Source organism: Capsicum annuum, chromosome 6, assembly GCF_002878395.1.
Source record: "Capsicum annuum cultivar UCD-10X-F1 chromosome 6, UCD10Xv1.1, whole genome shotgun sequence".
NCBI classification, from domain to species: Eukaryota; Viridiplantae; Streptophyta; class Magnoliopsida; order Solanales; family Solanaceae; genus Capsicum; species Capsicum annuum.
In genome coordinates, this window is record NC_061116.1 from 215,625,239 (window position 1) to 215,638,969 (window position 13,731).

General features: G+C 32.9%; 1 protein-coding gene and 1 pseudogene across 1 annotated transcript; both read left to right on the forward strand.

The window, feature by feature from the left end:
- The first annotated feature begins 143 nt into the window (after positions 1-143).
- Positions 144-5,703, forward strand: LOC107873886 (annotated as a pseudogene).
- Positions 5,704-7,014: 1,311 nt separating this feature from the next.
- LOC107875834 (CASP-like protein 4D1) lies at positions 7,015-8,710 on the forward strand. Its single transcript, XM_016722682.2, has 3 exons — positions 7,015-7,240; positions 7,346-7,481; positions 8,259-8,710. The coding sequence occupies exons 1-3, from the start codon at positions 7,095-7,097 to the stop codon at positions 8,496-8,498; spliced, it is 522 nt and encodes a 173-aa protein (XP_016578168.1). The 5' UTR covers positions 7,015-7,094; the 3' UTR covers positions 8,499-8,710.
- Positions 8,711-13,731: the final 5,021 nt, after the last annotated feature.

Here is a 13,731-nt window from a genome sequence, read left to right on the forward strand (position 1 = left end):
CCTTAGAAATTTAATTAATGGGATAAAATTAGAAAAACATTTCAACATCAATTTAATTATTTATGAACGTAGTAATAAGGCCAAAACTAATAGTAGTACTTACTAACTTTAAACAGTTTGTGAAACAGAAATATAGAATAAAGATGCATGATAATTCCGTTATGGTGGAATTATATATCTGTTGCAATAATATACCATTGAAATCTCAGAAGCGAATTCAAAAAAAGGTTTATCAGGAGGGTAGAGATATAGTTCTAGAGAGACGCTCGACCTACATATCTCTTGACAATTCAGAAATTAAAGAGTTATTTACAATGATGGTAGTTCAGCACAAGCGTCTCTTCCCCCCTAGCTAGTGCTTAACAGAATCAACAACCATTACTTCTATTCTACCTTCACACATTTAACAGAAAAAAACTCTCAATATACAAGAAGAAGGTATAACAAAGAGAAACCAAAAAATGGACCATCATTAGAATCCCAAAATCAAGAATCAATAGATTCAACTCATCTTCTTAACCTCTTCAAAGCCCAACAAAATTACCTCAATCATTTCTTTCAAAATCTTGATCTTTCCCAAACTCTCCTTAATTCCAAAGGCACCATCTTTTTCACCGGTGTAGGTAAATCAGGCTTTGTGTCCCAAAAAATCTCACAGACCCTCATTTCTCTAGGAATAAAATCCGGGTTTTTATCCCCTGTCGACGCCCTTCATGGAGACATTGGAATCTTGGGTTCTCATGATATTTTGGTTATGTTTAGCAAGAGTGGGAATACCGAAGAATTGTTGAGGCTTGTGCCTTGTGTAAAGGCTAAAGGGGTTTATTTGATTTGTGTGACGAATGTAAAGGTGAATGCTTCGATGGATTTGTGTGATATGAATGTGCATTTGCCTCTGGAGAGAGAATTGTGTCCGTTTGATTTGGCACCTGTGACATCTACTGCAATTCAGATGGTTTTTGGGGGATACCGTGGCGATTGCTTTAATGGGGGCAAGGAATTTGAGCAGAGAAGAGTATGCTGCTAATCACCCTGCTGGGAGGATTGGGAAAAGCTTGATCTTTAAGGTGATTGATATAAATAGTGTATCTTCCTTTCGACGCTTGTTTGTGAAAATCTGAAACTTGGTAGATTTATATTTATTTTCAAGAATGTTCACCAAAACTTGGGCTAGTTAATAATTGAAACTGATTATCTTGATGGCATTGCATTTGTCGGTCTTAGTAGGCTAGTGTTGAGTCCCACATCGGTGGGGATTAGGAAAATTAGTCTCTTTGTATGGTGTTCGGGAAACGCTGCATACGATACACCCTTGTGGTGGGGCCCTTCCCCGGACACCGCGCATAGCGGTAGCTTTAGTGCACCGGGTTGCCCTTTTTTTAAATGGTGTTCAGGTAATCCTAATCTCATGAGCTAGCTTTTGGGGGTTCAGTTAGGTCCACGGTCCAACAGGAAGAGAGTTCAAGCTTGTTTCACCTCCATCTGCCCATTATATTTGTTCCTTGTCAGGGTGCCTGAAAAGGAGCTTGGGTGCTTTAACTAATGAAGATTTTGGTTTCTGCAATGTCTTGGTACCTCTAGTTTCAGAAAACCTTTAATTTATCTTAAAAGATGGTTTTTTGCGTATCTTTTGATAGGACTCGAATAGTACAAAATGGCTATAAAGATTCTTATTACTTATCCCTAGCGGTTGGGATTGAGGAGCAATAGTAGTGGCAGTTGTTGCATCAAGTACAAGTATTGGCTGTTTAGAAGTACGAACTGCTTGTGCTTCATTAAATGCTAGTCGCAGAGGCTAGAGCAAACCTAGACAATTGTGCTCAATTGCAATTAGTTGAAGGTAAACATGTTAGTTATTACAAGTTTCTTGGACTTCTCAGATTCTAGCATCTTACCAGCTTGTTTGCCCTGCAAATACCAACAATTTCTTATCGATTCCTGAAAAGATGCCTAAATTCGCTTGTTTTCCCTTGAAAACAAGATCTATTAATTTGTTAGCTGATTGTTACCTCTCCACAGTCTGCTATGTATTTGACCAAATGTGCGCATCTTGGTAAGTCAAAAGGGGGTAAATTGAGAATTTTATACTGCTGAAGTTGATTGCTTGAAAACTTATACCTGAGCTTATTACCGTAGGCATTTTGTATCAAATCATGGAAGGTAAGAGTTTGATTGACTGACAGGTTGATTTGCAGGTGAGAGATGTGATGAAGAAGAAAGAAGAACTTCCAATATGCAAGGAACAAGATCTTATTATGGATCAACTAGTAGAGCTGACCAGTAAAGGCTGCGGGTGCCTCCTTGTTATTGATGATGGGTTTCATCTACTGGGCACATTCACTGATGGTGATTTACGCCGGACACTGAAATCTAGTGGGGAAGGAATCTTCAAGCTTACTGTAGGAGATATGTGTTACAGGTAATTTCTGGCTAATGTATCTATTGAATATTATTCCATTGCCATGTTAGTTCCACTAAAAACCTGCCCACAGAACCAAATAAAAGAGGGAGGGAGGGAGGGAAAAGATTTGTGTATATTTTCTTGTTTATCCTGTTAAATTTCCATTTTGTGATTCTTGTCTTCTTGAGTCTTGGCTGGATACGGTTCCCCAGCAATACATGTACTGCTGTTGTTGAAATGTGACTAACTATCACGTTTCGTGAATACTGTTGGCATTAGAACTCTAGTTAATGTGATTGTTTAAAAAGGGCAGCCCGGTGCACTAAAGCTCCCACTATGTGCAGGGTTCGGGGATGGGCCCGACCACAAGGATCTATTGTGCGTAGTCTTACCTTGCATTTCTGCTAGAGGCTGTTTCCATGGCTTGAACCCGTGACCTCCCGATCACATGACAACAACTTTACCAGCTAATGCGATTTTGCTTGGGAAGATATTTAGCTTTGTATTATGAGTAAATGTATAGGGGCAGATACTGTATTTCTTTAAGGGTAAACTTATGATACTAGGCACTAGCACGATTCTCTTTTCCCAAAATGATAAGCAGCATCTTCTTCTCATGAGAAACTTCCTTATCCCCAAAGATTCTCTTGAGTACAAAGGAGATCAAAGTTTCTTGCTTATCATACCATTTGAAACACTTTAACGCCAACACTAGAAATGGAAGAGAAATAAATGACATATTCAGGGGCTCTTAGCTTTAAGGACGCGGGCAACAACTGCCTCCTGTGTGCACAATGTGGAATAGCCATGTTTGTATATGTTAGTAGGGGTTGAGGCCTTCATTCTATCAAATTATGTTGTTCTAATGGGAAAATTAGGCGTAAAAATAACCAAATTTGATTCTTTCCCTGGTTTAGAAGCTTATTAGCTTGCAGTTTTAGAGAAGCAGAGCAGGAGCGATTCCACTGAACTCTGTTTCCTTCCCCCGGTAAAGAAAAAACACAGAAGATTGTAGACTTATGGTTCTCAACATGGAGTCATTGCTTTATTTTGAACAAAGATTCTTTGATTTTCTTGAGCACGATCCTGCATGTATCACGCAACCATGTTATGATTTAATTTCTATCCACCTCAAACATGGTTAATGTTAAAGATTCTGATTTTATATTTCCTTATGAAGTCCTAAGATGATTTTATAGATCAACATTGTAAGCATTGGTTAAATAAATCATCATTGAATATTTACTGATGTTTTTGGTCAATTCTGGACCCCCTTCCGATGAAATGCATTTTGTAATGTTAATTTTTATTTCTCGTGTCAGTCTTGTTTGTACTATCAAAACCTGATGGTTTTCTTATTAACTTGTCACACAATTTGTGTGACACAAGTGCAATGAGCTGTTTTGGTTCTTCCCTTAAAGCTCATTGTTGGTTAGATTTTTCTCTGCCCGTCACTAGCTGTAATAGTTGTAGTAGTTTATCATATTTCGTATTCTTCTCATTCTTTTCACCTTGAATAGATTCATGGACAGTTTACTTTGGGACTATCAAGAAGGTTGACTATAAAACGTCTTTTCACTACCTAAGAAATAAGAATTTGTCGGCAATATAAGTCTTTTCCCTGAGAAACTATATTCCTATAAATTCTGTTCCTTTCTTCTTTTTGTTTCATCATCTCATGATCATATCGTTCTTTCTCTAACGTTGGTGCAATGTTGAGAGAAGTACCATGGTTACATACATACAACTTACTAGCTGATCCTAGTATTGGAGTTTTCTTGTGGATTACCATTTCAAACATCAAAGATGAAGATTTTCATAATTATTAGTGTAAGGCAGGCACACCATTTTAAAATGATACACTACGAGATTAGTAATTGCCTTTTTGTGGAAAAAGCTTTAGTATTATTTATGTTTTCGATCTGGTTGGACGTTTCATTTTTACAACTTCTTTGGTGTTACAGGAAACCAAGGACAATTGGTCCTGATGCAATGGCAGTAGAAGCAATGCAGAAAATGGAGTCTCCACCATCTCCAGTTCAGTTCTTGCCAGTCATTGATCATGAAAATATCTTGATTGGTATTGTTACATTACATGGACTGGTCTCAGCAGGCTTGTGAAGTTCCTCCCGACGTCGGAACCACCAAACCCCCTTCGCGGAAAATTACTGTAATATAAGGTTAAAATTATTTTTATGTATATAGTAGATGTTGAATCCCATCCCCTTGATTTCTTCAGTCTGTTTAATTCTTTATAGTTCGAAGCCCTTGGGGAAAATCCTGTCTCCGTCATTGGTCACACCTTCCCTTCATTAGTTGAGTCGTTTATTCGTTGTGCATCTGTAGTTTCTTTTTCACACGTAGTTAAACTGATGACGTGCTTAATGTAACATAAACAGATTAGTCATATTATTAGATTTTACATTAGGTATAGTGGAGGAGCCCAAATCTAGCTATTCCCAACCCAGGTATATCCCTTTGCAAAGTCTGAACTAGCACCATCCTCCTCCATAAACTCAAGAGCTAAGTACATTGTGCATGCTTGATGAAAAACACATTGAATTTCGTTGTAAAATGACTAGTTTTTAGGCCACGTCCATCCTTAAACCGGGCTTAGGACTGACAACGCAAACATGTTGACACCAGCTAGCTCTAGAGAGGTCACTTTGAGTAAAGTTTGTCACATTAGCAAAAGCTAATTAACCAATTTATTATATTCTTCCTCATCGCGATAGAAGTATAAAGTTTCATTCATGTCATTGTATCTAAAGCTTGTTCCTTCTGATACCTTACAGGTTCTCCTCATCACTCTCGAAGTGGAGAAAACAGAAAAGTTGTAACAGAGGAGAAATCTGGATGCTGAACTTCAAGTATTCTTTTACAAACAGGAAAACTGAAGTAAACGAGTCGCAGTCCCAGATCTACCTCGCACAAGGACCCCTCGTCGATGAAATACATTGTATATATAGGTAAAATTATGTTTCGAAAAAAAAAAAAGTACGTGAGAGTGTGTATACTTGACATAAGCAAATTCTTCATTTGTACCAATTCTTTTTTCCAATTTAAAACCCTCTTGGTGAAAATACTCACGAGTTCGGCATTGAGGTAGTAGGATAACTTCGGTTGCTCTCCTGAGGTGATCTGAGATTTGAACCTTATGGGTTTTGGATTCAAGGACAAGGACTTAAAAGCTCAGTAGTTGAGTTTTGAATTTAATTTGTGTACATATTTAGTGAATTTTTGATTCATGAGCAAAGTTTGAGCTAAAATTACGAAATTCTGTTGAATTGTATATTCAAGCCCACAGTACCTCTTTCTTTATTTTTCTCTTTTCATTTTGGTTGAGACGATGAGTTTACCTTGTTTGGGAAGGGGACCTTCTTTGTCTCCATCAACCTCAGCCATGCATGATAGTGACCATCTCTTGCCAAAAGACAAATATCGAAAAAGAAAGGCAATTTCACTACCAAATACAGAATGGAATTTTGTGTAATCACTTGGAGAGGAGCCTTGGATGGGAATAACGGTAAGTGACCTATTGGTTACAGGTTAGAGCCGTGGAAACGACCACTAATACTTGTAATTAGCCGTGGAAACGACCACTAATACTAATACTTGCATTACGGAAGATTATTTACATCATACCCCAAGGCCTGTGTGTGAGCTAGCGCATATTGCTTTGTGCACCGAGCTGCCATTCATCAATAGTTAAATTGATTGCAAGTTTCACAAGTTTTCTGTTGCTTCTTGATATAGCCTAGTCGGATTTGACAGTATTTTGAAGCATAAAGCATCGAAATTTCGTAAATTCTCTGCTGATGGTGCATTTTTAGAACAAAACAATGTTGAGAAAGTGACATTTACAGAAGGATTCATAAGAGACAACAGGTTACACACCAGAAATAAATGAATAAAAATAACAATAAGGATATTGTATTGTTGTTAGTCGGAAAAAATGGCAAGGATATCAATTAAAAACATAAAATTATGGAAAAATACTCTATAAAGCAAGGATTTAAGGATAAGATGTAAGACAAATAAATACATGCACGTCAAATATATGGTGCAAATGCGGATAATTAAGATAGTAGATATCTAGGATCAATGCTGGAGGAGAATGTTATGATAAATGAAGATTACATATTTACATGTAGAACTAAAGTGAGATGCTTGAAATGAAAAAGTCTAATTTAGAAAATCATGAGATAATTTACTATTTCGTGTCTATTTTGTACACTTACTTGTAATTAATAAGAGTGATATAGTGAAATTATTCTTTTATTTCTTGCTTCTCAAGAAGTGTGTCAAGTCAAATATGTACAAGTAAAGATCAACGGGGAGAGTATGTACCAAGTAATTAACCATTAAATCCAAAAGAGAAGTTTCCTAGGCAAGGGACTTGCTGTTGAAATCCAAAAACAGAAACATTATTAATTAATTATCTCCCTAAATCATTGATATAATTGCACATATATATCAGAAAAGAACATAATTGTGAAATGATCATGGAAACTTCTTCAACGATAGTACTACAACACAAACACTTTACTAGAATCTTGGACATGATAACGACAACTTGTTTAGTTCTAGTCCAAGGTATAAAAGGTTGTTCTCTCTACCACCTAAAAATGTGCAAGAATTAAAGATCATAATATAGCTAAAAGAGAAAGAAAGAAAGAAGAGTACTACTAAAATGGAAACACCAAGGGCTTTTGCAATCCTTGTTCTTAGACTTTTTACTATGTTGTTGTGTGCAGCTTCAGTGCCACTCATGGTTTCTAACAGCTTCGAACTTAGTGGAGGTGACAAAACCAAATACAGTGATATTAAGGCCTACAGGTTTACTTCAATTCTACTTTTACTCGTTTACTCGTTCATTATACTGAAAATATATTTTCTTAGTTTTTACTTGTCCGCTATACTAAAAATAAATCGTTAATACAGGTATGTGGTAGCGGCGGCAGTAATTGGATTTGTGTACTCATTGTTTCAGCTGCCATTCGCATTGTATTATGCCATTAAGGGGAAGAGAGCTTTTCATGGCAGGTTTCTTGGTCTGTTGGATTTCTTCGTAGATAAGGTATACTATATATATGTTGAAGGTATAATTAAGTAGATATATTTAAAAAGGTCTGGTTTTAGTAAAGTCTTGATCGGATTGAGTATTACCGTCATCCATAGTAAAAAAAAAAAAAAAAAAAGGAAAAAAAATCCAAACATTTAGCCTATTAAATAGAATCACAAGGACATGTGAAAAAAAAGGAAAAAAAATCCAAACATTTAGCCTATTAAATAGAATCACAAGGACATGTGCCTGAATTGAAAGAATTCAGATAATATAAGCACACATTTCAATACTACTAATATCATAAAAAAAAAGTTGTTGTGGATGTGAATATGAAATAGTGAAACACTTACATGGCTCGATTCTTTTCTAAATGACTTTTATTTGTTTCATCTTTGTGTATAACTCAAATATCCATCCTTTTCCAAATGGATTATTTTATTTGTTTCACCTTTGTTTATGACAAGCACAAAAGAAAAGAAGCAAAGGTCACGTACTAAAAATTAAAAAAAAACAAAACCAGCCTTTTTTTTTTTAAGGAAAAGTTAACATTTTTTTTTTTTTTTTTGAGGAGAATACGCACATAATAAAACACCTACAGAAATATTACCATAACTTTAGCAATTCAGCTATAAACAGAAAACCTTTTTTCATTTTTTTAATATATTTATTATATTTAATATTATAAATTAAAGAAAAAAAAAGTGAAAAGATAATTTTGTCTTTCAAAGTTTTAAGTAAACAAGTACATGAATACATATATATAACAAAGTATGTTTGAATGAAATACAGGTGATGACATTCTTCATGGCAAGTGGAGTTGGTGCTGGTTTTGGTGTAAGTAGTGAACTCAAACGTTACGTTAATGGATTTGTTGACACAATGGAAACATCTGGGATCGATACATTCGACGAGTTAAGGAACAAGAGCCTAAAATTCTTTGACAGGGGTAACTTAGCAACTACTCCCCTTCTTGCTGGATTTACTGTTATGGCTGTTCTCACAACTATTACTTCCTACACTCGCAAATGAAGAAGACCTACTACGTATACTGCACTTTATTTTTTGCTGCAATGGTTATCGATCAAGTGTACGTATAGTAAAATAAACCTCGATTGAGTCTTGTTTGTTAAGTTCGAGTGAAGTTTAAATAATTATTTGTGTGTGTTGAGTTTTATGGTGCAATAATATTATTGTGTACTGCTCTCTGTCTCAATGAATGAATATCAAGAGATGGATATCTACTACTGTTGTTGCTATTAGCATTGTTGTTTGATTTGTTTGAGGTTCTTGAGTTTCCAATGATGGTGGTATTTTGTTAAATTCTACTCCCAACATTTCAAAATAAATGAATTGTTGAGTTATTTTTTAATTTTCGAAATAAATGAATTATTCATGTTGGAAATTTTTTTTAATTTTACCCTTTCATTTAATGCGATTTAAATATTTCATATTTTCTAAGAGAATAATTTAAAAATAATTAAAATAATAATAGTGAAAAGTAATCTGCAATTTATATCCTAAATTTTTTTACTTTTTGTTTTATGGGGTATGTCATTCATAACTCAATAATTCAATCATTTTGAAATGGAGAGAGTATATATTATAAAAGGTGGTTTGACATGACAGTTTTTTGCCATTATTGATAAACATACTGGGCTACTTGATCATTGCACATTACAGTGACACGTGTCTTCGAATTAAAATGATCCAAAATTATATGGTGTCCTACTAAATTAGTGATGGACCCAGGATTTAAGGAGAGTGGATACTTACTACACAAAGAAATAAAAAATCATGTGTACCTAACCAACTTCTTATTTAATGGGTGCTTTTATATAATTTATATCAATTTTCGTATATTTTTTATGTAATTTTATCTATTTTGCGTCGATTTTAGTGGATGTCGAAGCTCCCATAATTGATGTGTAGGTCCGCCCTGTACTAAACCGACAGAAACATCCCCTCATTCCATTTAGATTATTTTTTATTGTTTACTCCATTCGTTCATTTTATCAGTTGATTTAATTTTAAACTAGAAATACGTAGAATCATAATATATCAAAATATTATTTAATTTTATAATATTAAATATATCAAATAGGAATTGCAATTAAACAATTGCCCAAAAGAAAAAAAAAAGAAACATTCTTTTTACAACGAACTAAAAAATAAAGTAAGTTAAACAAATTAAAACGAAGGAACTAATAAGCTTGTCTTTTCAATCCTTTTTTTTTTAATTTCCCAAGGTATCTTTACAGTCGGCAGTCGTGAGATTAATCCTTCGTTCCACTTTCAGCGCACTAAGCTATAGGGAACTGACCACAGAATTTTCTCTATTCACCAGAGGTGGGGATCGACCCCCCAACCTCTTGCTTAAGGGCATTTCACAATTTATGGTATGTGGTTATATAGCCAGAAAAATAATCAGAATATTTAAATTTATAACTTGCTTACACTTTCCTATGAGTTAATAGGTTTTGTAATTAATACTTTAAGCGTTAATTACATGTTGGCTTACAATCATTTTAATCACCTCAAACATACGATTCCTATAAGTTAATAGATTTTGTAATTGAAACTTTAAACGTTAATTACATGTTGGCTTGTAGTTATTTTATCACCTCAAACCCAATATAAAGCTTTTAATACTTCATTTTTTAAAATTAACATATAAAATATATTTTACTCATAATTTTATTCAATGGGTTTGATATTTTCTTGATTTATTTTTCTAAAATTAAAAGTCTACCGAATTTATGATTTTAATTGAAGAAACCTAATAATTATTATTTTTTTTTTTTTTAATTTCTAAACATTCACTAACATTCTTAGAATCAACTAAAAGATTGAAAAAGCGTCTTTTTATAATACTTATTGTATTCCTAGTCTTGGACTTGGGAAGTTATTTAGACCCGATTCTTCTTTTTATGAGATTTGAGATGGCAAATTTAGGAATGTTACTGATAAAACTAAATGAGATGTTTTTATTTCATCCAAATAAATTAGTTTTTTATATTCATATGATCTACTAAAGTAGATCAGTATTAACCATATAATAAACGGAAAAGGCTTTATCTCAAATAGCTCAAAAATGCTCTTCGTTAGATTTTTGACTCAAAAATACCCTCCATTAAATATTTGGCTCGAAAATGCCCCTTCCTCTAATGGAATTCGAAAAAAGGATCAAAAATACCCCTGAACTATCTGAAATTGGTCAAAAATACTCCTCTGTTAAATATTTGGCTAAAAAATACCCCTCCCTTAATGAAATTAAATTATTTCGTTAATTTATATAAAGTTCATCATTTAATTTATATTTCGTTAATTTCTTTAAGTGAAAAATCATATTTCGTTAATTTCTTTAAAGATTAAAAAGATGTAAAGTGAAAATACCTTTCTAGAATAAATGTATGTTTATTTTCCAAATCAAGTTCAACCAATTTATATTATAATTCAAATACTTTTTTTCATTATCTTATTTTTAAAATTTAAAAAGTACTTTTATGTAAAAAAAATTAAAGTATTAGGGTTAAAAAGTTAAAGTTAGGATTTAATTCAATCGAAATAATTTAATTTCGTTAAGGGGAATGGTATTTTTGAGCCAAATATTTAACAGAGGAGTATTTAATGAAATTAAATTATTTCAATTATTTTGTTAATTTATATAAAGTTCATCATTTAATTTATATTTCGGTAATTTCTTTAAGTGAAAATTTATATTTCGTTAATTTCGTTAATTTCTTTAAAGATTAAAAAGATGTAAAGTGAAAATACCTTTTTAGAATAAATGTATGTTTATTTTCCAAATCAAATTAATTCAAACACTTTTTTTCACTATCTTATTTTTAAAATTAAAAAAATACTTTTGTGTAAAAAAAATTAAAGTTTTAGGATTAAAAAGTTAAAGTTAGGATTTAATTCAATCAAAATAATTTAATTTTGTTAAGGGAAGGGGTATTTTTGAGCCAAATATTTAACAGAGGGGTATTTAACGAAATTAAATTATTTCAATTATTTCGTTAATTTATATAAAGTTCATCATTTAATTTTTATTTCATTAATTTCTTTAAGTAAAAATTTATATTTCATTAATTTCGTTAATTTATATTTCGTTAATTTCTTTAAAGATTAAAAAGATGTAAAGTGAAAATACCATTTTAGAATAAATGTATGCTTATTTTTAAAATCAAATTCAACCAATTTATATTACAATTCAAACACTTTTTTTCATTATCTTATTTTTAAAATTAAAAAAATACTTTTATGTAAAAAAAATTAAAGTATTTGGGTTAAAAAGTTGAGAAAATTGAAGAAAATGTGTCTTTTAAGTCTTGAATGAAGGATTGGTAACATTGACCAACAGATAGGGTCAAACATCATTAGGAAACTTGATTAAGCTAATTGTGGACTTGATTAATATTTTCAAAACTTTCTAATCTTTTCAAAAATACAAATCAACCCAACCCACACCCCTCTTCAATCCAAATCAACTACTCTCTTATATCTCTCGACAGGTTCTCTCAACTCTCTCCCAACCAACAGTTCTGCAAAATTTCTCCCTTCAACCCCCGACGACTTCTACCTCCGACGACAAATAGTTGGGCTTCGAGTTTCCCTCTTCAATTTAATCAACCTGTCTCTCATCCCTCTCTCGACAGCTTCTCTCAACTCTCTCCCAACCAACTGTTCTGCAAATTTATCATTTCAATCCTCGGCGACTTCAACATCAGACTACAAAATAGTTGGGCTTCGAGTTCTTTTTCGACTTCAACCTTCAATCGACGTGACAGCCTTGCACTCCGGCCACAAAAGCTTCGAATTCTTCATCGTTCTTTTTCTTCTTTCACAGGTAAAAAATTATGGAATTTTTAGTTATGAAGAAAATAAGAAGCTTGAGCCAACTTTTTTTATAGTATTGATTAATAATTTCAATATTTGTTGCACTAATATGAAATGCGGTTTGAATAAAACCCTAATTTCTGGTATTTTTTCTCTTATCTTTTCGAAGTGAATTATGATATTTTGTTGTTTGTTGCATTTTTTTGAAGTTTGATTTTTATTGTTTGTGTTTATAAAGACAAAACGACAATTTGGTTTGATTTGTTCTGTTCTTGTTCTTGGTAAAAATAGTGAAATGGCTGTTTTTTGTTGAACAAAATCGTGCTACTATTTTTTGTTTCCTCCGACAGATTACCCATCTGGTGCAACATATTAACCATCTGATGCAACAAATTTATTATATGATGTAACAGATCAACCATCTGATGCACCAGAGAAACCATCAGATTATAATTCTGATGCAACAGATTAATAATCTGATACAACAACTTTACCATATGTTGCAACAGATTAAGCATCGAATAAAAAATTTGATGTAACTAATTAACCATCTGGTGCAATGGAAGAACTATCAGATTAATGATTTGATACAACAGATGAACCTCCTGTTGGATAAAATCCAATCAACTCTTCCTACAGGAAATGTCCAAGACTTGATTTTTTCAACTGATCATTCATCTGCCGTGATAGACGACCCTATATTGGAAGAAATCTAAACAATATTGACCGTTGATAACTGTTCCAACAGATCACTCATGTGTTGCAACAGATGTGTGACCTGTTGCACAGACCATTCATCTTTCTCAATAGATGAGTGATATATTTTGTATTTTCACAATAGATTACTCAGCCGTTGTTGTAGGTTAGTTAACTTCTCTTTTAGATCACTCATATGTTACAATAGATGTGTGATCTGTTGCATAAACTATTTATCTTTCTCAACAGATGAGTGATATGTTTTGTATTATCGCAACAGATTACTCAGCCGTTGCTACGGATTATTTAACTGTTTCAACAGATCACTCATATATTGCAACAGATGATGTCATAACAGTTGTGTGATCTGTTGAACAGACCATTCATATGTCTTAAAAAATAAGATATATATTTTGTATTATTGTAACAAATTACTCATCCGCTGCAACAGTTTGGTTATATGCTGCAACAGATATACTACCTGGTGCAATAAATCGGTGATCTGTTGCAACTGTTATTTTACTGTTTTGCTTATTTGATTTACTGTTATCCTTTTTAATGATGCATTAATCAACAATAATATATTATTTTATGTTCCTATTAATTTTAGATAATATGGTTCCCAAAAGAACAAACACCGAATCAAGTCCATGTAAAGGAACAAGTAAAGCAGCTAGGCTACATCCACCACTCTATGAGCTTGCTTTACAAGCGTTATCTCAATCGG

Excerpts from the sequence above, each read along its gene's own strand:
- LOC107875834 (XM_016722682.2), top strand. The coding sequence starts at position 7,095 with ATGGAAACACCAAGGGCTTTTGCAATCCTTGTTCTTAGACTTTTTACT. Across the intron at positions 7,241-7,345 it reads AGTGATATTAAGGCCTACAG|GTATGTGGTAGCGGCGGCAG; the intron begins GTTTACTTCAAT and ends TCGTTAATACAG. Across the intron at positions 7,482-8,258 it reads TGGATTTCTTCGTAGATAAG|GTGATGACATTCTTCATGGC; the intron begins GTATACTATATA and ends AATGAAATACAG.